This window comes from Nelusetta ayraudi, unplaced genomic scaffold, assembly GCF_046127955.1.
Source record: "Nelusetta ayraudi isolate G7.1 ecotype Tasmania unplaced genomic scaffold, CSIRO-AGI_Nayr_v1 ptg000033l, whole genome shotgun sequence".
Lineage (NCBI taxonomy): Eukaryota > Metazoa > Chordata > Actinopteri > Tetraodontiformes > Monacanthidae > Nelusetta > Nelusetta ayraudi.
The window spans coordinates 2,960,375-2,985,334 of NW_027466083.1; the positions used below are offsets into that span (position 1 = coordinate 2,960,375).

The 24,960-nt window shown below is 42.9% G+C and overlaps 1 protein-coding gene and 3 non-coding genes across 4 annotated transcripts; 3 read left to right on the forward strand and 1 right to left on the reverse strand.

Moving 5' to 3' along the window:
* The first annotated feature begins 8,494 nt into the window (after positions 1 to 8,494).
* Positions 8,495 to 8,567, forward strand: trnat-ugu (transfer RNA threonine (anticodon UGU)). Its single transcript has one exon. It is a non-coding gene; the product is annotated as a tRNA-Thr (tRNA).
* Positions 8,568 to 8,853: 286 nt separating this feature from the next.
* trnat-ggu (transfer RNA threonine (anticodon GGU)) lies at positions 8,854 to 8,927 on the forward strand. The gene has a single exon. It is a non-coding gene; the product is annotated as a tRNA-Thr (tRNA).
* Positions 8,928 to 9,293: 366 nt separating this feature from the next.
* trnat-agu (transfer RNA threonine (anticodon AGU)) lies at positions 9,294 to 9,366 on the forward strand. Its single transcript has one exon. It is a non-coding gene; the product is annotated as a tRNA-Thr (tRNA).
* A 1,020-nt stretch (positions 9,367 to 10,386) lies between these two features.
* Positions 10,387 to 24,213, reverse strand: klhl20 (kelch-like family member 20). The gene is made up of 14 exons (XM_076031545.1): positions 24,079 to 24,213; positions 22,590 to 22,653; positions 21,905 to 22,162; positions 21,397 to 21,505; positions 20,646 to 20,852; positions 19,752 to 19,910; positions 17,474 to 17,568; positions 17,219 to 17,334; positions 16,941 to 17,124; positions 16,681 to 16,824; positions 15,935 to 16,068; positions 15,226 to 15,434; positions 15,017 to 15,123; positions 10,387 to 13,689 (listed from the first exon to the last, which is right to left on the reverse strand). Exons 2-14 carry the CDS (start codon positions 22,610 to 22,612, stop codon positions 13,605 to 13,607), a joined length of 1,830 nt encoding a protein of 609 aa, XP_075887660.1. The 5' UTR covers positions 22,613 to 22,653; positions 24,079 to 24,213; the 3' UTR covers positions 10,387 to 13,604.
* Positions 24,214 to 24,960: the final 747 nt, after the last annotated feature.

Here is a 24,960-nt window from a genome sequence, read left to right on the forward strand (position 1 = left end):
TCGCATGAATGAGTTTCAGCCTCAAATGTACAGTAGCTGGTGGTGTATCTTCTTAGACGTGCTTCATAACCACAGCGCAGATGAAAAAGGGAAGAAGGTAGAAGTGCGATTAGGTTTTATTCATTTTTCCCTCATCACAGTCCCTCGTGTTTTCTTTACATTGATGCTCTGTTCTTCTGAAGATATGTTGTGTCAATTTGTTCTGCTATTTCTGCATTTACCTTTAGCCATGATGAAGTCTTATTCACCACCCACAAAACGAAAATGCTTTTTATCAGTATTTCTAGAGTTGTTTATTTTTTTGTTGGTCTTTTGTTCAGTGCTTGGAGCAAATCACAAAAATTCCAATGACAACTTTCATAGAAATTAGAATTGTCAATTATTGATTAAGACTTGACGACCTTAATGATTGATTATAATATATGGGATTGCCACATTATCTACATTATTGTGACACCCCACGTGGAATATTCCTTGATTTACCTTGAATCCACAGGTGAAACTTTAAAAGAAAAAACATGACACTTTGAGTCGCTACAAGCAAGCTTGTTAGCCATGTTATGTCAGTGGAACCATATGCGAGATGTCAGTGGAACCATATGCGAGATGTCAGTGGAACCATATGCGGAGCTATTTGTGTAATATTCTGCCCCGTGTGAGGTAGAGGAGGACACATTATCGGGACTGACCCAAAACAAAGCCTAGAATTGGTTTGTCTGATGTACATTGTGGCCATGTTATAATAGCACAGCCATCATATGAGCTGGCAGTACGTGATCACAATTCAACATTTGAGCATTAACAACACTATTGACTGGCTGCTGCTTTTTGTGTTTGTTTCTTTTAATTTGATATTCAGCATGCTTATTTTTCCCAACATGACCTTGTCCAACAGTAACGGGATTGTCCTTCCTCATTTGCCCAGTCGAGGTTCAGTGCCTGCTGCAGTGACGATTGTTGAGGGCCGCGCAGGCAGAGCACAGCGTTTGAATGCAGTGATAATTATTCTGTATGAAGACTCTTTCAAGTCGTCTCTGCAACAAACACACATATTATTTGAGAAAAGGTTAAAGGAGCACAAGAGTAAAGGTTAAGGTTTTTGAGTGGTTAACTATTGATTATTATTATCATTATTATTATTATTATTATTATTGTTTTTCAAAAACTTTTATGGTCATATGATTCGACTACTCTGCTAATTGTGGTTTCAAAGGCCTGTCAGGACTTACTTATAACACCAATCAAAGTGGAGGTTCAAATTTACACTTATTTAATATATATCAAGTACATTTATACTTCTTTCCTTGGTTGACATTTGGGCTTTAAAACAGCAGGAAATTTCCGCTGCTTCTGCTGACAAGGAGATTTTTTTTTTCCTTTCTGCCTTAATAAGAACATCTGAGGCAGAGAGAAAGACGGAGCATCGTTGCTTGTAGGATCAACAGCTGCCACCGCTAAGTGCGGCGGCAGTTAGCCTGGCAGGCCTTGATGCTGCTTCAGTAACAAGGCGAAGATAACGAGGTGCTCCACCAGCCGCCACCCTAGCACCCAATTCTCTCAAAGTGTGAAAGTTAGATCCCAGCAAAAAAGGGAAACAATTTCAAAGTCCCACAGCGGTGGTGAAAGAAGCGGCTGCACAGCAGGCAATTTACGTGCTCCAACATGAAACTTCAAGGTGTGAGAAAGATCACTGCAGTGAACTCAGGGGAACTTTCTGCTGTTTGGATTTCAGGTTCACTGTCAATTAAGTGTAATGAGTCCATTTTATTGGCTGGTCTGACTTAGGCTGGATTTGTTTGTCCGACCGATCAGATTTGTCATCATCAAACTAACACAATCGCATGTTTTGGTTTAGAGTGACATTTCTGCAAGAATGCTCATGAATTCAAATCTGACTTGACTTGACTAACTGGACGCTCGTTCCAAAATCCACGGTTATAGGGAAATCAAAGAGATCAAATAGTATATGAAAATAGGAGAAAAGCACACGATGACAACGTTGTAGAGAAATTAACACAAAGGTCTGCAATATGCACGAGAAAGCTACATTCATTGTAATTTGCCTCCAGACTATTAGGAAGGGGCGACACGGTGGCGCAGTGGTTAGCGCTGCCGCCTCACAGCAAGAAGGTTGTGGGTTTGATTCCGGGGCCCGGGCTGGGGACCTTTCTGTGTGGAGTTTGCATGCTCTCCCTGTGTCTGCGTGGGTTCTCTCCGGGTTCTCCGGCTTCCTCCCACACTCCAAAAACATGCATGTGAGGTCAATTGAACACTCTAAATTGTCCGTAGGTGTGCATGTGAGTGTGAATGGTTGTTTGTCTCTATGTGGCCCTGCGATGAACTGGCGACTTGTCCAGGGTGTCACCCTGCCTTCACCCTAAGACAGCTGGGAGAGGCTCCAGCAGACCCCTGTGACCCTGAATAGGAATAAGCGGGTATAGAAGATGAATGAATGAATGAATGAATGAATGAACTATTAGGAAGAAAAAGGAGGAGTCAATTAGAAAGAGAAGCCACTGATGTCGGCCTACTGACTGGCTGCCTCATCAACAGTTATTTGTGTTTAACATTAGGCCATTAGTTGCAGTGCAAATGTATGTACTTTACAGTTGATATGCTGGTGTCTGTTTGGTAAAGTTATCTAATTTAGCAGACAAAGCAAGTTCGGCTGGTTGAATTTTTTGTCCCACTGGAACAAATGATTCTTGGGTCTCATAACCCTGCAGAGCAACTAGTTCCACAGACAGCAGCAAAAGACTTTGTTTATGGTGCCAATTTGGTGAAATTACAGTGATTATTTTTTGGGTTGTATTGTCCAGTTTGTAAAGCCGAATGGGATGTATTATTAAAGGGATATTACAGAATGATACAATCATTGTCAGATTCAAGGTAATAAAAATTGGTTTGTGAAGCAGAGGTGCTGTTACTTCTTCTGGGTTCGAGTGTCACATCGCTCGTCCTGTCTGTCTGTCTGTCTGTCTGTCTGTCTGTGTGATTTTAAGCTCTTTCTTCCACACCACCAGCCGTGTGTGGATGTTTCGTGCATGTGAATCTCTGCCTCCCCACTCTGCCCCGCAACTGTGAAACATACGATGAGAATGCAAAGACATGAAACATGCTCCAAATAAATGCAAACGTTAAAAATGTCATTTTACATCAGATGAGGTCTGTGCCACTGCCAGTGTGCTCAGTTTAATGTAAGCAGCTCCAAGTTAGTGCCTTTTTAAGGGAAACACATTTACCTCTGCAAAGATCAAATCAGTATGTGAAGGGGACGAGGCTACAGAGAGGGCTAACGTCTCAATTCATGGGCATCACAACACACAGCTGCAGTCCAAGCAACAGTGTCTTCAGTTCATCCATTCAGGCCAGCAAAATTCATTATTGTGTAAAGTCACTCAAAAACACGGCAGGGCTTGTGCCAATGGTCTGTGTCATTGCACAAATTAATCAGTAAAAATATCAAAAATAAACGAATTTAATAAGGGCCTGCATTACAAAGTGAATCTGCTGCACTGCTGTTGTAGGACTGATGAAGCAAATTACTTACTGCCACATTGAACACATTTCCGGGATATAATTGCAGTGCTGTCCATCAGGCAGCATGAATAGGTTGTGGGATGATTTATTCTGCCTGTGGTTCGTAAAACCTAATGCTGCAGTTCAGCATTCCTAGACTGAGCTTAAACGCGTTGGTTTCCAGCACCTGCGTGTGTCCGTGTGTGTGTTTTTGTGTGTTTCATTGATCACTAGCCGCTCCTGGTCTGCCTCAAAACGAACACTCAAACTCATTCACGTGGCCTTCATGCCTTGACAGAGGGACAAAACATAAATGTAATATGTCGTGTTCAGTTAGTAGGGTTACGATTACACAGGAGGTCGCGTCAAAGCAGTCGCGCTCGTGCCTCATGAGAGTGAAGCCGGGGCTCTAAGCCTTTAAATTCCTTAATCTGTCCTCTGTTATACAAAAAAAAAAAAAAAATCCATTCATCAATCATTCATTCAGCATCACTGGCAAAATAATTATGGACGAGTGGAAGCTGGGTGATTAGCAGACAGCCCTAAAGCCGAACTGCAGCAGTCCAGCCGTTATGGCATTGTAAAATGGTTATGTGCGCAGCGCAGTTTGAGGCTGCGCATGTGAGGATTTTACTGTTTGGTGGGGCACCCTTGAGAAACGCATTTAACCTTTAACTGCTTCCCTTAATGTCATTCCGCCCAAAAGAGGGGCCGGGAATCGGAATACAGGGAGGAGGGCAGTGGTGTGGAGCTAGTCTGCCTCCAACTGGTGATACGGAGATCAGCACTTCAGAGGTGGACGTGCCCTGACGCTTGGCTTGGTGAAAAATATCTTCAGCAGCACAATTAAAACAAATCTGACAAAAATGTAATCAGCTTGTTTCACTAGGATGGATAATAAACAATGTGCCTGTTTGGAAGCCTTAAAGGGCCCTTTTATGACTCGTCAGCTCTTTCAGATGTCTTTTTGCGTTACTGCCATGGCATCTAACTCACCAAGTCTGGAAAATGATAACTTGCACATTTCCAGATGAATCAAGCCTCATATGTCAAACAAATGATCATAGTAACACCTCTGCAACAACAGACGTTAGTCTGCGGGCAAGGTGTCACTGCATGAGAGTAGTAATAGTAGTAGTAGTAGTGGTAGTTGTTGTAATAGAAGTAGTGGCGGCCGTTGTTGCTCAATAGCACCATTAGCAGATGGCCAACCACAGGGGAGTGGGCTGCTCCAAGGCGGAGCTACGGATGGAGCAGGTTAGGGAGCCTCTTCAGGTTGGGGAGGAGAAGTGCATGTTTTTTAAGGTCTGTACAGTTCGGCGACAAACAAACCTGTTTATTGTTAGTTTATTGTTAGAAGAAGAGGACCAAAATCCTATAGAAATGCCCATTTTTCCACTGATGTCTTTTTTCAGTTAATATCTAGGACCCAGTCGCTGAAATGAAAAAAATATTGGAGTGAACAAAGTCAAAATTTTCTAACAGGTCTAATGTGACATGATGCACGCAGGGAAATCTGTAGTTATCAACCATCAGATCATTTAACACACACACACAAAGACCTTTACATGTGTCTGAATTCACGATCAATAAATATGTGGAATTACATTTTTAATTCCACCCACCCCTAATTTATTTATTTTTACTTGTGGAGCTCATGCATGATGTTCATTGCTATAAACTATTGTTGGTCTAGAAGTTGTCAATCATGTCATTCAAAAAATCTGAATAAAAATGTGAACCAGACTGCTTCTTGGACTTGCTCAGTTGAGACCCAGCGCTCGTCGTGCCAGAGGCACTCTGCTCGTTTTTCTACATAGAATGCGAAACAAAAACCAACATTTAATGAATTGGAGTTTGCGATTACAGGCCTTCAATGTGGAAGTCAGACATATTCGTGGCAGGGATAACGTTCTGGCTGACGCATTGCCACGCCTGTAAACAGTTGTTCCTCAACAATGAATCCTGTGAAGACTGGAAGTCGCTTTTATTTTCTCGTTTACCTGTTTTTTCTAAGGTGCATTGTTCAGTAACTGAGGGTGGGGGTGCTACATGCTCCCCCTCCCTCCTGCTGATCAGTCTGATCCTGTGCTCACGCTGTCTGTTCCCTTTCCAACAGGTGTAGCTCCTCAGTAATCAGGACCTATAAAGAGGGGGAGGGGAGTGCAGCTCAGGTCTCTCTCTTCCTGGCTCACTGTCTGGCTGGCAGCAGTGGCAGCAGTCAACTCGATGTGGCCTTATTAAGTTGTGTTTGTATCATTTTTACCTCTTCTTTCTGGTGGGTTCGGTAGTTCAGTTTCCATGGCTTAATTTCTCATTTGTGTAGGCTCGGGTCTAGTTGGTTGGGTTATTGTAGAGGGGGGAACTCTGCTCCGACGGCTCATGTGGAAGGGCAGGAGTGGCTCTCTTCACCTTTGCTACTTTTGGCTGGCCCACCTGTATTTATTCAATTATGGTTTTGGGGTAGGTTTTGTTTTCTTTGAGTTGGTCACATTCCTTATCTTGCCTCACAACAAAAAGGTATTTTATTTGCAACTCTTGACTGATTTGATTGTGTTTGATCTCATTGGGTGTGAGCTGTTTCATGGGGTCGTAACAATGCTTCCCTCTACAATGGGTACGCTAGGCTGTAGCACAGAGTATGTGGACAGCCAGTCTAGCTACCAAAACCAAAACAGAAACTTAATCCCTTTTTTCCAAGTAACTGGATTATCAAAAATGTTCTGGCTAAGACTTGAATTTATTTCACGGCTGTTAAGTTTTTAAAGCAAACTTGAAATAAGTTTAAAATGCCAGAGGTTACCACTTTAAAAGACGACAAGTTTTAACGTATTAAATGAGAAAAGTGCACCAGAAGTTCTTGATGGACTTTCAGGGTTTTATCTCACTTGTCCATGTCCCCTATGGTAGAAGTAGAAGCAGAGTGTATATCACTTCCATGGCCCCCTTTCGATGGACCTAATGTCCATCTGTCATGTTCACATGAGCGGTGCTTTCTTTTTACATGGCTCGCACCCATCCGTCTTTGAACGCACCTCTGGATTAATCTGCTTGCCAAACTCCAGCCGTGACACTGGGGAGAGCGCAGCATTTCTCACATCAGCCCCATTGCACGTGACGACATATCTCACATTCTGCAGCTTGTTTCACACCAAGGTTAACAGTCCCTGTACGGAAACGCTGCCACAGAGCAGATATGATTCACTGTGGCAGGGGCCTGCAGCCGTTCGTGCCTCCAACAAAAGGCAGGCCGCAGCCTTCAATGGCAGCCCCATTAGTGTCACAGCTGTGTTCAGCAGAAGCGACTGAGGGATCGTAGCCTGGATGCAAGAATGATGTTCAGAATGCCAGGCGTGGCGCCACAAGAGGCACATCAACGTGACACCCACAACAAAATCTGCCAGAGATCTTGGCCCAACGGTTCACTTCTGTTTAAGTCACCGGGCTAAAAATACCCGAGGTCCCGAAAGCTGTACCGAGCTTTGATTTCCTTCCTTTATCAATCTGTCTTGTCCTTCTAAAAGTTACTTTCCTTCGAAACTGCGCAGACATTTTTTTTTCTTTTCTTTTCTTTCGCTGTGATGATTGGTGTGGGCGGATGTGGAAGACAAAATTTAATATCTGCCCATTCCCTTTTAAACGACTTTATTCAAGAGGAATATAAAGACTGAAAACATTTCTCCTCTCCCAAAAGCCCACATCAATTTCACCCCATCTCAAGCTTCAATCCATTTTTTATGCTTTCATCTCCATCGTCTTTCGGAAGTTTCCCCCATTTTAGCCATTTCCAGATTTAATGAATGAATTTTGTTGGTCCGCTTTCAACAATAAACAAGACAAAATAAAAAATAAATTAAAAAAATCCTAGTTGGTGCTGAACAGGCCTTACAAAACCTGTCTCTTTTCACTCTCCCCAACCTGCACCACCTTGGGACAACCCACTTTCTTGTGAAACTGCAGTTCACACAAGTGGCACCTTGCCCACATTTAAAAAAAAAAAAAAGAAAAGTCAAAAGAGGCGTGACTAAGATAATAAGCTCAACGTGTGACATAGAAAGTTGAGCAAAATCCCAACGTCTTGTTTCAGCGCAGTCACATGAAAAGGGGCACGCTGTCATTTTCCGTACAGCAAAAAGACATATTAAAGAGTTGAAAGTCACTTTTTCATAATAGGGCCCCTTTGAACCAGAGTTGATTTGTCATGTCATTGTGTCATAGTAACTCACAGGGAGATTCTGGGTCTTCTGACTCTCCCAAAACACCTGAGAGGTCAGAGAGGTGTCACACTTGCCAAGGTGTTTCCTACTGTTTGAGCAAGCCTCAGTATTTGTTTCATAAGATACAATCATGAAGGGGTATTATTTAAGGTCCAATTAACAGTTGTTGGTTTTTTTTAGATGACCTGTCAATCAACCCTGCTATTCCTCTGTTTGGACTCATAGCCTGTTAGTTTCTTACACTAGGAATAGCATTCAATTGAGTGGTTTAAACGACATTTTAATTATTTACAAAATGAAATACCACGTGTAATTTCTGATCACCACAGCCTCTACCGACGAGCTGCAAAACCAAAATAACCCCCATCCTCTGATGCTAACCCTTCACATGTTTCCATATAGAGTTCCTCGCCCATTTAAGATTTTTTTTATGTGGCTTGGGCAAATTCAAGCTTTGTTGTGGAAAAATAAATACCCTCTACAATTCATGTTAAATTTAGATTAGATATATTAAATCATAGCAATGCCATCTTAAATTGCTAGAAAAAACTCCAGTGCATTCATATCTCTTTAGGTTAATCTAATCCAAAGCAGTCAAGGGAAGTTCTTTGAAAGTGATGTTGGTAACAAGTGCCCAGGAAGCAAAACACCCTTAGTTTGAAACTTTGAGGACTCTATCCCTGCATTTGCTTCATCACCAAGAAGTCTTTGATCTTTGAGAGACTGGTTGAAGATCATTTGAACACACATAAACGACAGGTGCTGTGGCTTAGTGGTCAAAGCGCCTGTCTTGTAAACAGGAGATCCTGGGTTCGACTCCCAGCAGCACCTTCTCAAGCTTGTACACAACTGTTTACCTTGTCTGAGGTGATCTGTCCTCACTGAATTTGGGAATATTGTAAACAGAATGCTTGACTGTTTGCTTCTTTACACCAATAAAATTAAATGTGCTCTTTCCCGATGATTATTTGAGAAATCTGGAGAGCTATATCTTAGCTGGTCAAAGCACCTGTCTACCACCCTGGGTTCAAATCTCAGAAGAAGCTTTTGCTTCACCACCCTCAAATTATTTGATTTGCGCAAAGGTGTTCTTAGGTGCTTAGGTGTTCTTAAGCAAGGTGCTGTGGCTTAGTTGGTTGAAGTGCCTGTCTGGTGAACAGGAGGTCCTGGGTTCATATCTCAGCAGTACCTTTCGGAACATGTCGGAAAACTTTCAGCACAATCACTGTTTAGCTTAAACTAAACCTCTTGACCAAATTGTGTCTTAGGTGGAATAAAGGTTTGTGGGGGGAAAATAAACGCCGTCCACAATTCATGTTAAATTTAGATTGATTAAATCATAGCAGTGACAGTTTAAGAAAACACTTCAGCACTTTCACTTCTCTTTAGCTTAACCTAATCCAAAGCATCAGTCAAAGGAAGGTCAGACAAGGTGCTGATGTAAACATGTGCCTAGCAAGTAAAACACACTTAATTTGAACCCTTGTTTCATCACCAGGTAAAGTCTCTGATTTTTGCAAGATTGGTTGAGAAGCATTTGAGAGTGAATGAACAATAGGTGCTGTGGCTTAGTGGTCAAAGCGCCTGTCTAGTAAACAGGAGATCCTGGGTTCAACTCCCAGCAGCACCTTCTAGTCCTCACTAAATTCAGGTATATTATAAGCAGAATGCTTGCTTATCTCAACTGCTTCCTTACACAAATGAAATGTGATCTGGATCTGGAGACAAAAGCAGCAGTCATGAAGGAAGGCCTTTAAAGGTTCTGTTGGGAACAAGTGTCTCTGTTTGCTTCATCACCACTGAATTATTTGATTTTTGCAAAAGATTGATTGCGTGTCTTTTGAAGCTGCTTCAAAGCAAGATGCTGCGGCTGTGCTCAAAGTGCCTTTCCAGTAAACAGGAGATCCTGAGTTCAAATCCCAGCAGTCCCTTTCTGAACATGCAGGAAAACATTCAGCACAATCACGAACGGATCAGCGCCTGCTACGTCATCGTAGCCTTTAGCCAGGACTTCATTGGTGCATATTGATATATTGCTATAATATAAATTGCTCCGACTTTTTCACTCCCCCTCCCCATCAATCTACTTGTGTTCTATTGACCTTTAAATATATGTCACAACCCCATCATCATAATTCCACTTCCTACACGCATCCTCTTTTTTGACAACTACAGACTAAATGTGTTCTAAATCGTTCCTATTCACACACAAAAAGTTGTTCCAGGAAGAAAGTTGAATTGTCGTCGATGTTGTGGTGAACATGGTGCTGCTGTCGTGTCTACGTGGTCAGAGATGGCTGTTTTGTTTGACAGCAGTAACAACAGAGGTCACATCCAATATCACAGGTCTGACATTTTACACAGTGGCCACTGCAAAGGTGCAATGCCCATACAGGCTACAAGCTGAACTTCGGATCATTATGATCACAATGTCTTACATGGATTCATGGAAAATTCTGTTCTGTGTTTTGTAACGGACAGAACAGTTGTTTAATCTGTTAGGTGCTCTGCTCCGTAAAGTCTGTAAACCATCATTTGCACGATGAACAAAATGCAAATGTTTAAAAAAAAAGAAGAAAAAAAATATACTTTGACAATATATCAAAGGAACTGAAAAAATAAATAAAATACAAAGCCCACAGACGCAAAATTGATTTGAAAATGTGATCTTTACTGTGGCTGCTGCTTGTCTCACTGGACTGTGATGAATGTAACCAACCAAAGCAGCTTCACTGCAGTACATCAGTCTACTTTTGCCAACTGGCCAAGGGTTCAAGATGTTGAGCAAGTCCATTGCAGAAAGCATCAACCTTACACACAACTACACACGTCGACCCGGTTTTCAAGAAACATTACAATAGAGAATTAGTTGAAATACATTTCCTAGGCAATAGGAGACCGTAAGGACAAACTGAAGCCATATCTAGTCTGTGTATAGTTGAGCACTGTGAAGCTCTAAAAGATCTTGTAGTGTGATGTAGTATTTTTTTGAGTGAAGTGTACCTTTTAACAGTGAGCGGAGTGGACTTTTAAAATGAATTGGTTTTCCCTGTGGGTTGTATGGCAGTGACAGTTCAAAAGCCGTTTTCAACCATGCTGGTACAATTTCAATTTAAAGAAGAGAAGAATAAACTAAACTACACTCAAGATTGTGTTTGCAACGCTCCAACGTAAAAGTCAAGTGTTGCCTTGCAACTATCACGATGAGACATGAGTAAGTGGCAGTAACGCGTTGCCTGCGACTGGGCAAGCAGAGATTTCTATATATATATATATATATTTTTTTTTTTTAAGAATAGTGTTTATCATAATCTGCAGCATCAAAGAGTGACTGCACTCTGTGAAACCTTATTACAGCTAGGGAACCATTTAAGCAAACTTTGCCTGATTATTGAGCCAAGAGCTTTCCTAATATCCAGGTGACAACCTGCTAGTTGATTAAAAACCTGTTCAAATAATGCATAACACGGTTGCCCCTGTCATTAAAGCAATGCATGTTGAAGTGCAGAACTGTAATGGTCCATGTGGTCATAGTGTGTTGCATTTTGGATCAGGCATTCATAAATGTGACATCTGAAACAATGACTAACGGACATATCTTCCCCCAGATGAGGAGACAAACACCACTTAGAAATTACTTGCAGACAGAAAATATGATCACAGTTCAATACATTCGAAGAGTTACAACCACACCGATTTACCTTCTGGCAAAACTATCTCCACTTCTGTCTGAAATACAGCTCGGACAAGTTTAGCCCGTGGATTTGGAATATTTTATTTTCATTTGTGTTTGCCGCCTGTGAAACTGTTCTTCAGAACCAGATTTGGAATCCACAGAGTTAAACCGCTGCTGTCACTTTATAAATGGCACAGAGGGTCGGTCATGTCCAAGTCAGTGCTGCATTACGGCTATCCGCCAGCAGGCGGTGCCATTACACAGAAACAAAAATATTACATGGGGGGGGGGGGGGGGGGGGGACGTGCGTTTGTGAAGCCGACAATTGTGTGGACTAAAATATATTGGACCGTAAAGACAGGAGGGCAGTGACACCATTAATGCATATCCACAAGTGAACTGTTCGTCGACCACATCAGATGTGAACCAGACTTCAGAGTCAAGGCAGAAAGACTTTGTTTTTCATTTCTTAAATAAAATGATGCAACTAAAAAACAAAAGATTCTGAAAATACAACTTTTTTTGCTGGAATGTTACCAGTCAACATCTTTCAATGCCCGGATCAAAGTCAAGGCTTGGTTCCTTTTCAATTCTGCTCTGGAGGGACTTTGGTGAGGGAGGTCAGCTGACGCAGTTCACCTGGGCAAGAGTTCATCCAAAACATGCAAAGGTCTATGCATCAGCCACTGTACTTGTTAAACCATGGCCGGAACTTCCAACTGGGAGCCAATAGGCTACATTGTGGAAGCCAGCAACGCTACTGGATGAGGTTGATCGTTTTCTGAGGGGCTTTCCTAAACCTAAGGCTCATATTGACCGTCAGATTCCTGCATAAAGGAACAGACAGGTTAGCCAAGACTGACACTGCAACATTCACCACCTGTCAGTGAATGAATGTAGGCTCTGGCCACATTTACCTCTGAAATACAACAAACGCTTCCATGAAATGACAGCCACAGACAATGAAAGAAGAGATAAAAACATCCATGTATCTGAAAGGTGGACGTTAACACTGTGCTTCAGCCAAAATACACGCGACGCACTGCAACATGCTTCACCTGTTGTTGAGATTAGGCTAGTGTATGTATCCAGTGGGTGGGATTTTTCCACCTAAGAAACCCTTGGCTGTGAACATTGGAAACATTCCCTGAAACCCTCAACCAAAAGGTGGTGCGTAGTAAATGAAAGAGCAACGCTTTTGTTGTTTGTTCCAAACAGCCTCAACAAACCCCTATAAGCCAATTCTCCCTCTTGCAGTGTGAGTTTATTGGTGTTTTTATTTCAAAGAGTGTTTCAGGAAGAATCTTAAAGATGGACTTTGAACAGAACGTTACACCAAACAGTGTAGCTTCACAATTGCATGTTTTAAAAAGCACCAGAACTTTGCTTTGAATTGACAAAAAGCCTGCGCAGCTTCGTCCTTTCATTTTTCTTTCCATAAATGGAAATCTGCAATGTAACAAACGGCCACAGTTAAAGTGGAGCAGCAGAGCCTCGTTCAACAAAAAGTGACGTCCTTGTTCATGCTCTCGTCTAATAAAATAAATTATGCTTGCCATTAGAGGGAAACCTTCCTACCTCTGTTGCTACACACGAGGCCCAGACACAGAACAGCCGTGGCTTCAAAGTATCCGATGCCCTTGATGCCAAAAAGGAAAGTAGAAAAATAAGAAGGGTTTAACTGCCGGCAGTCAGTGTTTCGTCATATCTGGGGGAAATAATCATCTTTTCAGGACCTGGCCATCTACTACTATAGAAGTTCTGATGTTTGAGTGAGGGAAAAAAAAAAAAAACTTTAAACACTTCAAACCTGACAAATTCTTGAATATCGTCACGTCTCAGCTTTCCAGCCATCACGTGGCGCCAAATCTAAAAGCCCAGCAGAGATGGTTGAAAATAAAAAGAAATAAACACAGTTGGTGGCAGGAAGTCCCATCCTCTGTTCCGAGTGAGTGCACTTCATGGCGACAGCAGTCATTCGCTGCTGGTGTTTTGCTTCAAGCGGGGCGGACAGCCAACTTCAGTTCAATGTTTTTGTCCTTTCCTTCGTCCTAGCATCATCACGTCGTCTCTTCTGGAGGCACGAGAGTCAGTGAAGCGAGCCGACGGTCGCAGCTTGATGGGAGGCTCGTGTGAAAATGTGTATGTATGGGGCGAGGAGGAGGGGCGGGGAGGTTGCGGTGGCATCGACGTTACCATATGTGGGATTCACAGTGAGTCATTTTAATGACGCCTACTCCTCCTCCGAGACGGCGGTAGTTCATTCCTCCGTATAACCTGGGAAAAGCAAGTGAGCGTTAATGAGAAAAAAAGCTAAGAGATGCAACGTGTGCAGAAGACAACAGGTGAACTTGTTTTCTTGTTTTTTTTCATGTGCTCTATGACATGTGCTCCATCCGCCTGTTAAAGGGTTTCATGGCCCTGTTTCACGTGTGACCAGTGTGCTGCGCCTGCCTTTCAAAGGTGCTAAATAAAAGGAAGAAAGCCACGTCAGCAGTGAGCTACAATTTTGGTGCGACTGTTGAATAATTTATTCACATCCTCTCCGGCCAACATTTGGCGGCTTTTGTCAGAAACGCCAATGTCTACATTTTGCCAATAGCACTAAATGGACGCGCGTGTAATGACGTTTTTGGTCATTTCAGCGTGCAAACCTCTCGTAAATGAGGCCCTGTGTGCGCTCTTTTCCTTCTTTTTCTTGATTTCCTACTCCTCCGTTTCTTTCCTGGCTGCTGTAGGAACTTGCTTGATCTGGGGGGGGCTCAGTTAGTTCCCTCCTGATTGTGCAAAGCGCTTCGAGATGCCTTTATTGATCGACTGACTGATGGATTGAACTTAAAATCTTCATCTTCTGTTCCCCTGAGGTGCTGGTCACAGCACATCCTCTGCCTCCATCTAACCCCGCCCACTGCATCCTCTCCTCTCACCAACTAACTTCATGTCCTCTTTATCTACAGCCATAAATCTCCTTGTTCTTCCTCTAAGACACTTTATTGTGATAGCACTCTTAAAGCCAAATCTTAAACAGACGATATATATATATATATATATATATATATATATATATATATATAAAGATCAAAAGGGCGGTAACAAAAAAACAAACACTGTACATAGTGTAATATTTGGCTTGATTTATGATTGTTGTATTAACATACTGCCCATAAATAGATTAATAAAAGTGTATATTGCAGAACAGTAAAAGTAAAATTCCCATATATATTTCAGAATACACATAGATCAAGGGTCCTACTCTTAGTTTGGTGCCATCTAAGGAAGCCCGATATGGACAATCCAGCTGCCTGACGATGAGTTTCGTAATTAGTGTGACTGCTCGCGTCTTGAAATAAACCAACGAAGAAGCAGGTGGACGATGTATTCCGGTTTGGGTGCGCAGGCCACCGTAGCTCACTGGCAAGCTCAGTAGGGGGAGGGCGAGTGAAAGATGCCGCAATCTAAACTGTCACCAATTGATGTCGCTGTTTCTTCTTCAAAGTCTCCAATACTCCACACTTAACCTTGCCAATATGAAAAACTCAAGCAAAGGTTTCTCCAGTTGCTCAAACGACTGAGGTCAAGTCCCCAGATGACGGAGCTCACTCACCTCCACGTGTTGGCATCGGGGTCATAAACCTCAATTGTTTTGAGATACGTCGTCCCATCAAAACCTCCGACTGCCATCAGCTGACCGTTTACCACAGCCAAGCCCACCTACAAACACAGGCACACAGCTTTCACCCTGGGCACCGCTCACATTACCACCGTCTGCCAATGAAACGCAGCGCACGCGCTGCGCAACAAGCGCGTCCTCACCCCACTCCGTCTCGACGTCATGGCCACAACAGGAGACCACTGGTTGGTCCGGGGGTTGTAGCGCTCGGCGCTGCTCAGCTCTGTGGTGTCGTCTCTGCCTCCGACGGAGTAGATCATGTCCTGGTAAACGGCGCAGCCGAGGTGCTTCCTCCGGGTTCCCATGGGAGACACCGTGTGCCAGCGGTTCTCTTGGGGATTGTAGCGTTCCACTGAGGCAAGAAAGACCAAATACGTGGGGGTAGGTGGGTGGGTGGGTGGGTGCGGGGCAGATATGACAGAGGATCCAACAGAAAACAGAACTCGGTGATTATGTAGTAGGTAAAGTAGGTAGAAGGTCTTCTTGGCCTCCTCAGACGACGGCCACCTCTCTTTCTCGTCATTCTAAACAAGGGGTGGGCAAACTTTTTGACTCGTGGGGCCATAATGGGTTCTAAAACTTGACAAAGGGGCCGGAGCAGGAGCAGATGGATGGAGTGTTGTGATGACCCACCTCATAGGAGAAAAAAAATACATCTAGGGATGTGTAGAAATATTAATATACAATATTAATATTGTATAGTTACAGTAAAAAAAAAAAATACTGCATACTTCCTGACCTCACTTTACCTGCGTTTCGCATAAACGATCCAAGGCCCGTTTCTCTCAAACATCACATAATAAACCCACTCAAATTCTTCTGCGTTCTGATGAAGGAAACACTGCAGCACACCTGTATTTAACGGTGACGTCCCATCAGAGCCTCCCACAGCGTACAGGAAGCCTCCCAGAACAGCCACAGCCACTCCCAGTCTCCTGGTACTCATTGAGGCCACCCGCGTCCATTTGTTCTCCTTTGGATCGTACCTGTAAAACACAACAAATTTCAATCTTGGGTTTAGCAGATAAGGCAGTCTTCACAAGGATCAAATAAAAAAGAAAATTTGCTATTTTTTTTCTATCACCGGATATTCAATGTTTTATTGAAGAGCTCAATAATATTCAAAAAAAAAAAAAAGGAGAAGCAAAAACGTGTCACACAGATGAGATCACATTGCTTTTCCAAGTCAGGGATCTCCATAAATATCTTTTGCAATTCTATGAACAACTCGTCCGTACGCCCAGGCAAAATAAAATAAAAAGATGAGGGTGAATCAGAACGTAGGGATTTTATGGTCTAATCATCCTTTCATCTTTGCCAGTTTTGATTTACTGAGGTGAGAAGAAAATGAGGTGCAAAAGTTTTTAATGAATCCCTTGATGGTCTGCCAAGCCATCATTCATCTCCAGAATGATGAATGGGGTTGAATGAAGTTTTGATTGGAATTCACTACAGACCCGTTAAGAAGCCAATATATATTGACTTTTTTTTTTAAAGAGTATTAGATAAAGAAGCTATTTGCGATAGTGGAAAGGAAAATAGAAACTATTAACACTGATTTAGGGGCACATGATGGACTGAAGAGGTGTAAGAGATACCTTTCCACAATGTTGAGACAGGAGACCCCATCCTGACCACCTACGGCATAAAGATAGCCACCCAGGACAGCCACTCCCACACTGGTGCGGCAGGTACTCGTCGGGGCGACGTCACTGCTCCACTGATTGGTCTTAGGATCATATCTGAAACAAAAACCGAGAGAGAGCTCTTTCAATTCCAGATCGTGTTGATATCCCCAAATGGAAGCCTGCAAGGGAAGGCGAACGCAGGGGGGAAAAACAGAGCTGAAGTGATTCACCTCTCGACGGAGTTCAGGTAAGACGAGCCGTCGTGACCTCCCACCGCGTACAGTAGGTCATCCAAAACACTGACGCCAACCCCACACCGACGTTTGCTCATTGACGCCACCATCCGCCACTCGTTGGTCTGGGGGTCGTAGCGTTCAACACTGGAAATGGCGTCGCCGCTGCACCAGCCACCGACTGCGAGGCAGAGGTCATGGAGATTAAAGGTTAAGTGTGTCATATTTGGAGATGTAATGTGGCTGTTTGATGCAGGAAAAGGCTCTAAACTCGCCTGCAAAGAGGACTTCTCCACAACGAATGGGTTTCCTGGGCCGCGTCCGGGGGCCCTGCATCAGTGGCCTCTCCTGAGGCAGCAGCAGGTAATTCTTTGCTTCATCCACCAAATCTCTGAAATGGTGGAAACATGTTTGCAATATATAAGACACAGTGCTTGACTTTGTTCAACCACAAATACAAATAAAACAAAGTGTGCATTTCCATCATATGAACAAAAAAGGTTGCACTAAACAACAAACAAACAACAAACCTGCACTCCTCATCAGACTTGATAAGAGGGTCTGAGCCAACAGTTCCCACCAGGAACTTAGGGCTGAGCAGAGGCAAGCGAACATGCTGCAGTACCTGCAAAACATACAGAAGCCCCAGTCAGTCTTCAAGTCTTCTGCTAAAACAGATGCTTCACAAACAATGGCAGGGAATTGTTAGTGCAACATCGATATCGGTTGAAAAAATGAGTCTCTGGCCAAGAAGACGACGGGCAGACGTGGCTACAATAAGTTATGCTGATAACTGCAACACAGCGATCAAAAGAAGCCACTATAACTTCATCAGTTACCCTAAAATTGACTATTTGAGTTATTAATGTGATTGATTTGCTTTAGTAAAAGTTAACACTTGATGTGCACTGAGTTCATACGTTTTAGTGGTTAAAGAAAATCAATAAATAAAAACCAAAAACTAAAGAAAGAGCTTCATGTTCCATGATGCCTTGCAGTCATAAGCAGGGAGTTAAAAGTCCATGAGCAACAGCAATGTTTATGTTTGGAAATGAGGTAGAAGGTGCATGGAAAGACTGCTGTTTGAAGAGCCATTTTCTGCATCCGTTTTGTTTTCATGCAACGTGTATGCGCCAAAAATAACTGGACACATACAGGAAGCTCTCACCCAAACATTCCTGCCATTTTTTTGAAGGTATTTATTCTGCAGTAACCACCGGAATGGCAATGGTGTCAGTTATCACAAAACAAAAAGATATTCAGAGTACCGGTATACTGGTTGATGCCCAACCATCAAGAACAAATCTAAAACAACGTGGGGCCGATTTAACAAAATCCTAAAAAAAAAAAAAAGGGAGCGAAAAATTGCCTGCACAGACAATCACACTGACCGTGTGGTGGGTGTGTTGTGGGTCATCTACTAGAATTGCATGCAATCAGGTAAACGGGCACAAAATTGAGGAGGCTGCTGTGTTTCAAAGAAGATTCTTTTTTTTGTGTGTGTAACCAGTTTTCACCGCAGACAGCACTGGAGTGATGGCGAGTAAAAAACCCAGGACTGAACAGTGTCGCAGGAGGTGGGAGCCGTCTCCTGTGGTGCACATGCTCAGTCCCTCAGCATCAGGTCCTGCGTGCTTTGCACAAAGCTGTGCCAGTTTGCACCTCCTTTTCAAACCTGGTCAATGAAGATGCAGAGAGAGCCACCGCAAACGCTTTCAGGTCTGGTAAATGGTATCTGTGTATTCATTGAGTGACCAATTTAACAGACGCAATTCTCAGTGCAACCGCTCAGTAGATCAGTTTTCACCTGAAATTGTATTTGAGTGCTATGTCGTTTGCACACATTTTCACATGAGCAAACCTTTAGTAAAGCAGGCACAAACACTCTGACAGGGAGTAACACGAGTGAAAAGAGGCAATAAAGACACAGTGAGTAGTTTGAATGAAAGCTCATTTGGTAACAAAATTAAGACTAAATTGTCTAATCTGACGAATGAATTATCACTCGGGCTATCCAACCAAAGAGGTTGGACGAGAATAAACATAATGTGCTTCTGTTGTACCGTAATTTCCGGACTATAAAGCGCACCTGAATATAAGCCGCACCAGCTAAATTTAGGGGGAAAAAACAAATGTGTTCATATACAAGCCGCACTGGACTATAAGCCGCAGGTGTTTCGTCAGGAAACGGGTCCGCGGAGCGGATCGGTTCGGCGGCTGCGACTCTGGACTCGCACCGCGGATCCTGTTTGCGGGGTCCCGCTGGTCACCTCGGTTAATTGGTATGAGTCGGACCAGAACTCGAAGCAGCGACTCACCGGAGCTCACAAAGACAAGAGAACATACAGACGAGAGCCAAAACAGAAAAGTTGCGCACTGAACCCACTGAACACACGTCGAACCGCTGTCACTTTTTCTTCATGCGCACTGGAACCATTAAAGTCGCTTCATGAACACTGAACCCAGAAACCACCTGTCACTGTTCATCACTTCATCGCTTTAGCACTTCCTGCTAAAGGAGGAGGGGAACAATCAGATGTACCTTGCGAAAAAACAGATCAATTAACCTTGAACCTCGCACTTGATAACAAAATATTTTTAAGCTATAAAATAATAGTTTTCCTTATAAAGAAGATTGTGGCCTACAATTAGGTTGTGCTCTCTGAAAGATCACCGACTGATTTTTTTCATTGCCTTGAGGAGTGAAATAATTAAAACAAAATCAATCAACAAGAGCAACATCACTGTTTACCAAACATGATTTCATAATAACAATAATAATAGATTGGTTACTGAGTGAATGACTACCTGGGGTAGCTGGGGTCTGCGTTCCTGGATGCTGTACTTCACCCAGGCCATCACGGCATTGAACACCTGCTCCTCACTTCGCACGTTGAGCTCGTCGCTCGAAATGATGTCAATCAACTGGTTGGCAGGCAGCAGCATGAACTCCTCGCTCTCCATTACCTGCGCAACGCAGCAGAACAGTCTGTCAGCAGGGCAGTCACAAAAAGACGGCAGCAAACACAATCAGTCACCGCAACACTTCAGCAACATTGTCTTTTGAGTTTTTGTTTGTTTTTTCACTTCAAAGGAATAACACTTAGTAACATTTAACCTGTCACCTGCAGACAACTGTCAGTTTCAAGCACAGCTCACAAGAAAATAACTATAAAGAAAAGAAATAACAGAATTGAACTGCTATATGTTGAACCTATTGCATTTATTCCAGGCCAGACTCCTGACTCAATGTGCTCGTTCTGGGGCATGTTGTTGAAAGGAGTTTATGTGTTGCGGGGAATCTGTGGTTCATTGCATTATTTTCATCCAATAATAAAATATTCCCATCACATCATCTTAACTTAGTACAGCTTTTGCAAAACTGTTTTCGTAGATATTTGTGTGAACATCAGAAGTTTCGCATTTCTAAAGAACAAATCATAAATTACTGACAGTTTTGCAATTTTGAAGATTTGATTTGACTCTCTGCATGATAACAATTACAATTTGCAGCTAAACTGTGAGTAGCAATGGGGCTTTGCCTTTCCCTTGTTTTGCAGGCGTTTCTCAAGAAATAAAACTAAATGGTTACTCAAGTGTTCTTGTGTTGTGCAAAACGTCTTGGTCTTTAAAAGGTTTGCTGGACGAGCCTTCAATACGGAAAGACATGCGAACCAGCCTGGAACAGTGAGTGCAGTTTACCTCCTGGAAGTTATGTTGGGTAAACTTGTCTGCGATGCGGAGCAGCTCGCGGCAGGAGTGTGTGTCTGCGAAGGCCCTGATGCCCAGACAGTTGGAGGGGTCCAGCTGCCTCTTGAGGAACTCGCAGCAGGCCTCCTGGATCTCAGCCAGCTGGAGCAGGCAGGCAGCAGGGAGGAGAGTCTGCACATTTCCCTCCTCCACAGTCACCTGGGAACCAGAGGGCAGGACATTAGAAGCAGATAACTACATCACCATGCTGCAGCACACTAGTGTCCCGTGAAAAAAAACAACAAAAAAAAAAAAACATTCCATTGACAGTGGAATGTAAAAGGAATGTGAGCCTATTTTCCTCCCAGGATATCAGCTTTGTGTGCATCTAAACAGGCCCAGGTTTCACACCGAGTGAGTATAAAGAAATAAAGAAACTATATTGTCATTATTAGGCTAAAAAGTGCCATTTTGGAATATTTTTGGTTGGTGGTGGATTTTCTTCAAAGTGAAAAAAGGTGCCAGGACTCAAAAAAGGTTGAAAAATACTGCTCTAGGACATCCAAACAGGTATGAAGCATACTTTTTCAATCTAGTATTGATTGGATCTTTATTTCAAATATGTAGATAAACAAAACTTTCGAAATGCAAAGCCATTGATAAATAAAAGTGAGCATTCAAAAAGGAGTGAGAAGGAGGAAAAAATGATCAGCTTCCACCCCCTCATGAGAAACACTACTGCTGCTGCTGTTGCTGCTGTTACCTGCGATGTGTAAGCAAAGTCAATGAGCAGCTCCATGGCTCTCTCGTCGATGTCACGGATGACCACTTCAGTCTGTCTGCTCTCTGCCAGCTCTCCAGTAAACATTGCCCTGCAGAAAACATGGAAGTCAAGAGGAATTCCTGGAACAGTACAGATGTATGCTTTTAATTTTAAAAAAAAATATATATATATATATCCCAAGACGTCAAAAGGCCAATAAGTGATTTTTCAGGAGCTCAGGCGGGCACAGCATGTAAACGAAAAAAAAAAAAAAAAAAAGAGGCTTCGCATTGACACTCCTCTCGTCTCCATCACTGCGCCCCTTGGTGCATAGCAGCAAACACCCAGTGAGCGAGCGAGGGCAATATTGAATGATGATACGAGTACATCATGCTTGAACATTAACATTAATATTTTATCAGAGTTATAACAGTGTTCTGGTAAAAGGCCTCTGTGTATTTAAGGGAATATTCAGCATAATTTTAATCAACAATTTGTGTGTTGGTACCTGAAATAGGGGCTGCAGGCAGACAGAATGACTCGATGGGCGTAAATCTTCTTGGCACCGACCACCAGCACCACATCACAGAGTTCACGGTGTTTCCTCAGCAGGTTGATCACCTCCAGTGTTTGCCGCGGATGTTTGTCCGAGACGTACGGCATGCGTGCCGGCTGGGGGACCCCTTCAGGGAGCTTGTTGGGGTCCCCCAGTGTGCAGCGGCTGGTGATGTCCATTCCTGTGGTGTCTTGACGTGCGCTGGTGGCCCTAGAGACCAACCAAATGGGTAATGATAGATTCATCTCTCTTTTAGCATGGCCATGTTGTTGTCAATATAAACCAAGAAATAGATGTAAAAAAGTATTATCTCAGTCTTTCTATCACATTTTCAGCTCTGTCAATATATTGGATAAGCAGGTCTACTTTTTACGATTCTATGGCTACCAAAATGGGCAAAGTGGCAGCCGAAGGGTCATCGGGTATTTTTAACATTTTGCAAGCCCTGCAAGAGCAAACTGTGACTGGGTTCTACTCATTATAAAACTTTACCATAATTGACATGTGTATATATATGTACATACATTTTTAAATCTCTCAAATGACAGATCATTTACAATTCCAACAAACGGTCTAGCAAATAAACATGTAAACATTTTTTGGCAGGGGAACCACAGTCTCATTGTCTCACACCCACCTGCGCACTGGCCTTGCGTCCATGCACTGAAGAGCAATGTTGGGACCCACAACGTCAGGTTAAACTGCAAATACAAGAGAACACGTTCACATGGAGGACTCAGTGTGTCACAACACTGCCATTAATGAACAGCATTGGAATGCAGCTAGAGATGAAGTTGATTCCTGGTATTCTGATAGCACACAGTTCATCTACACAAGTTTCATATTTACTTTTGAAATCAGTGCTTCTGTTGCAAAGCAGAGATCACAGCACACCAACTGCTCTTCAGTTACCAATGTTGCTTCACACCTGTCAAAGCCATATTTCACATTTGGTTGGGAGGCATTCCAGTCCATGCACCTGTTGCATTGCCGACACTCCCTCTGTCTGCAGTTTATAGTTTTGTTGGAATCTTCTTATTGTAACTGAACAGGTTTAGTCTCACACCAGGCAACTGATTAAACCAATGGTCACGTGGGCACCATTATCACGTGGCACTGCCCAAACAATGAAAAGGGGAGGTTTTGACAAATATGGCTCTGAAGCCACCGAGTGTCATCCAACACGATAGCAGAAGCTTCAGATTATCAGAGTTCCAAAACACTTCCTGTTCTCCCGACAAGATCCCATCAGTGTGACTGTTTCCGTATGGTTAACTAGGACTTGACTGCAGATGAGGTACTTCCTCGACTGATTTTGCTCTGTGACTGCTATGACTCGCACAACTGGTGCCAAATTCGACTCTGTTGACTAAACCAATGCAACGAACAGGGGGAAGAAACACATCAACCTGCAGCATGAGAGCTTATTAAGAAAACGCCTGTAGAGTTGCTGCAATGTGTGTAGAGAACAGATATTTAAAATACAGCTCGTGAAGAAATACGGACACAAAGAATGAGGTGCCTGCGTAGAATGACCCTTTAGAAATTCCCTTTATTTCGTATAATATTGCTTAGCTTATGGCGAGGCTTTTCTCACTCGACTTTTGGTCATCGTGCTGTTAGCAGTTTTCAGCAGATAGACCGACCCGGATGCGAAGTCAGGTCCTAGTCGCAATTTCTTCGAGAATGAAAACAGCTAGGGAGAGGAAAATGTTTGTCAAGGGTTTTGGGAGAGATAAATCACCTACATCGAGTGGACGTGTACCTTTGCGAGTATTTATACTGCGCTAATAAACCACAGAAGCTAACTAACAGACTAGCAACTGGATTTCCCGAGGACTGCTCGGGGCTCTCGGGGAAACTGTAGGGAAACAATCCACAGGCGATCCCAGCAGAAAGCAAATATCGAGCATTTGAGTAACATAGGCTGAAGAGAAAACCAAATGAATGGCGAGTTGTTAGTTAAGTGCATTATAAGATCTGTAGTCGCATTGGTAAGCAGATTATTAATAAGTTAAGGTCAGTTTGGGGAACCCTCGAACGCCTCTGAAACGACATGCAAAGGCATTGTTGGTGACGATGGCCGCTTAGTTCCTGCGCCGTTACAAGTTTAAGTCGGATATTACCTTATATTTCCATCCCAGTGGCACGAACGAGTCGCGCACGGCTTGCTAATGTTTACAAATTTTAACTCGTTGAGACACAGTTTCTTCCCTTCCTGCGTATTATGCGCATGCCAGCTACGACACGCAACTTCCGGATAGGGACGTTTCAGTATAAAAGAGATTACGTCATTACATTACGCTTTGAAAAACTTCGTGTACCCTTTTTCTAGCAACACATGTTTTTCATGTGTTGCTTTTGTTGTAATTTCACATAATATGTAAATTATTCACAAATTAAGTTTAATAAAAAGTGCAAAATATGGCATCATTTGCTCATTTCAACTCCAACTATTGTTAAATTAAGCACAGAGATTTCTATTCAGCAGAATCAGTGATCAATGTTGATTATTTTCTGCTTTCTGCGTGTTGGTGGAGGTGCTAATGCTGCTGAGTCCGGAAGAGATAGAAAACAGAAGCAGGAGAAGAAACAGTTGTTTCTTGCTGTTTGTGCTTTTCCAATTTAGATGTTTGCAATCTCTCAGAGAAAGCAAGAGAGAGCACTGGTTTTATATTTCATTGCAAAACACGGATATACAGAGAGTCCCACCACTCGTCCATCTGCCTAAGTCTCTCGTTGCTGCACAGAGCACAGAGTGCCTTTACGTTTCTCCAAGCACTGCCACTGTAGTTAGGTAAAATAGTGTCCCTATGCTGAGGTACTTGTTAATATTACTAATCTCCACCAGGTGGGAGTCTACCACCGCATAAGTACATTGAAGATCATTCTAATGAATGGACAGATGTGCAGCTGAGTGAAGACTAATCAACAGCTGACTGATTATGTGAGTCATAGTTCAGGTTAACAGGACTGATTAGACTTTGTATTGCAGACTACCTTAAATG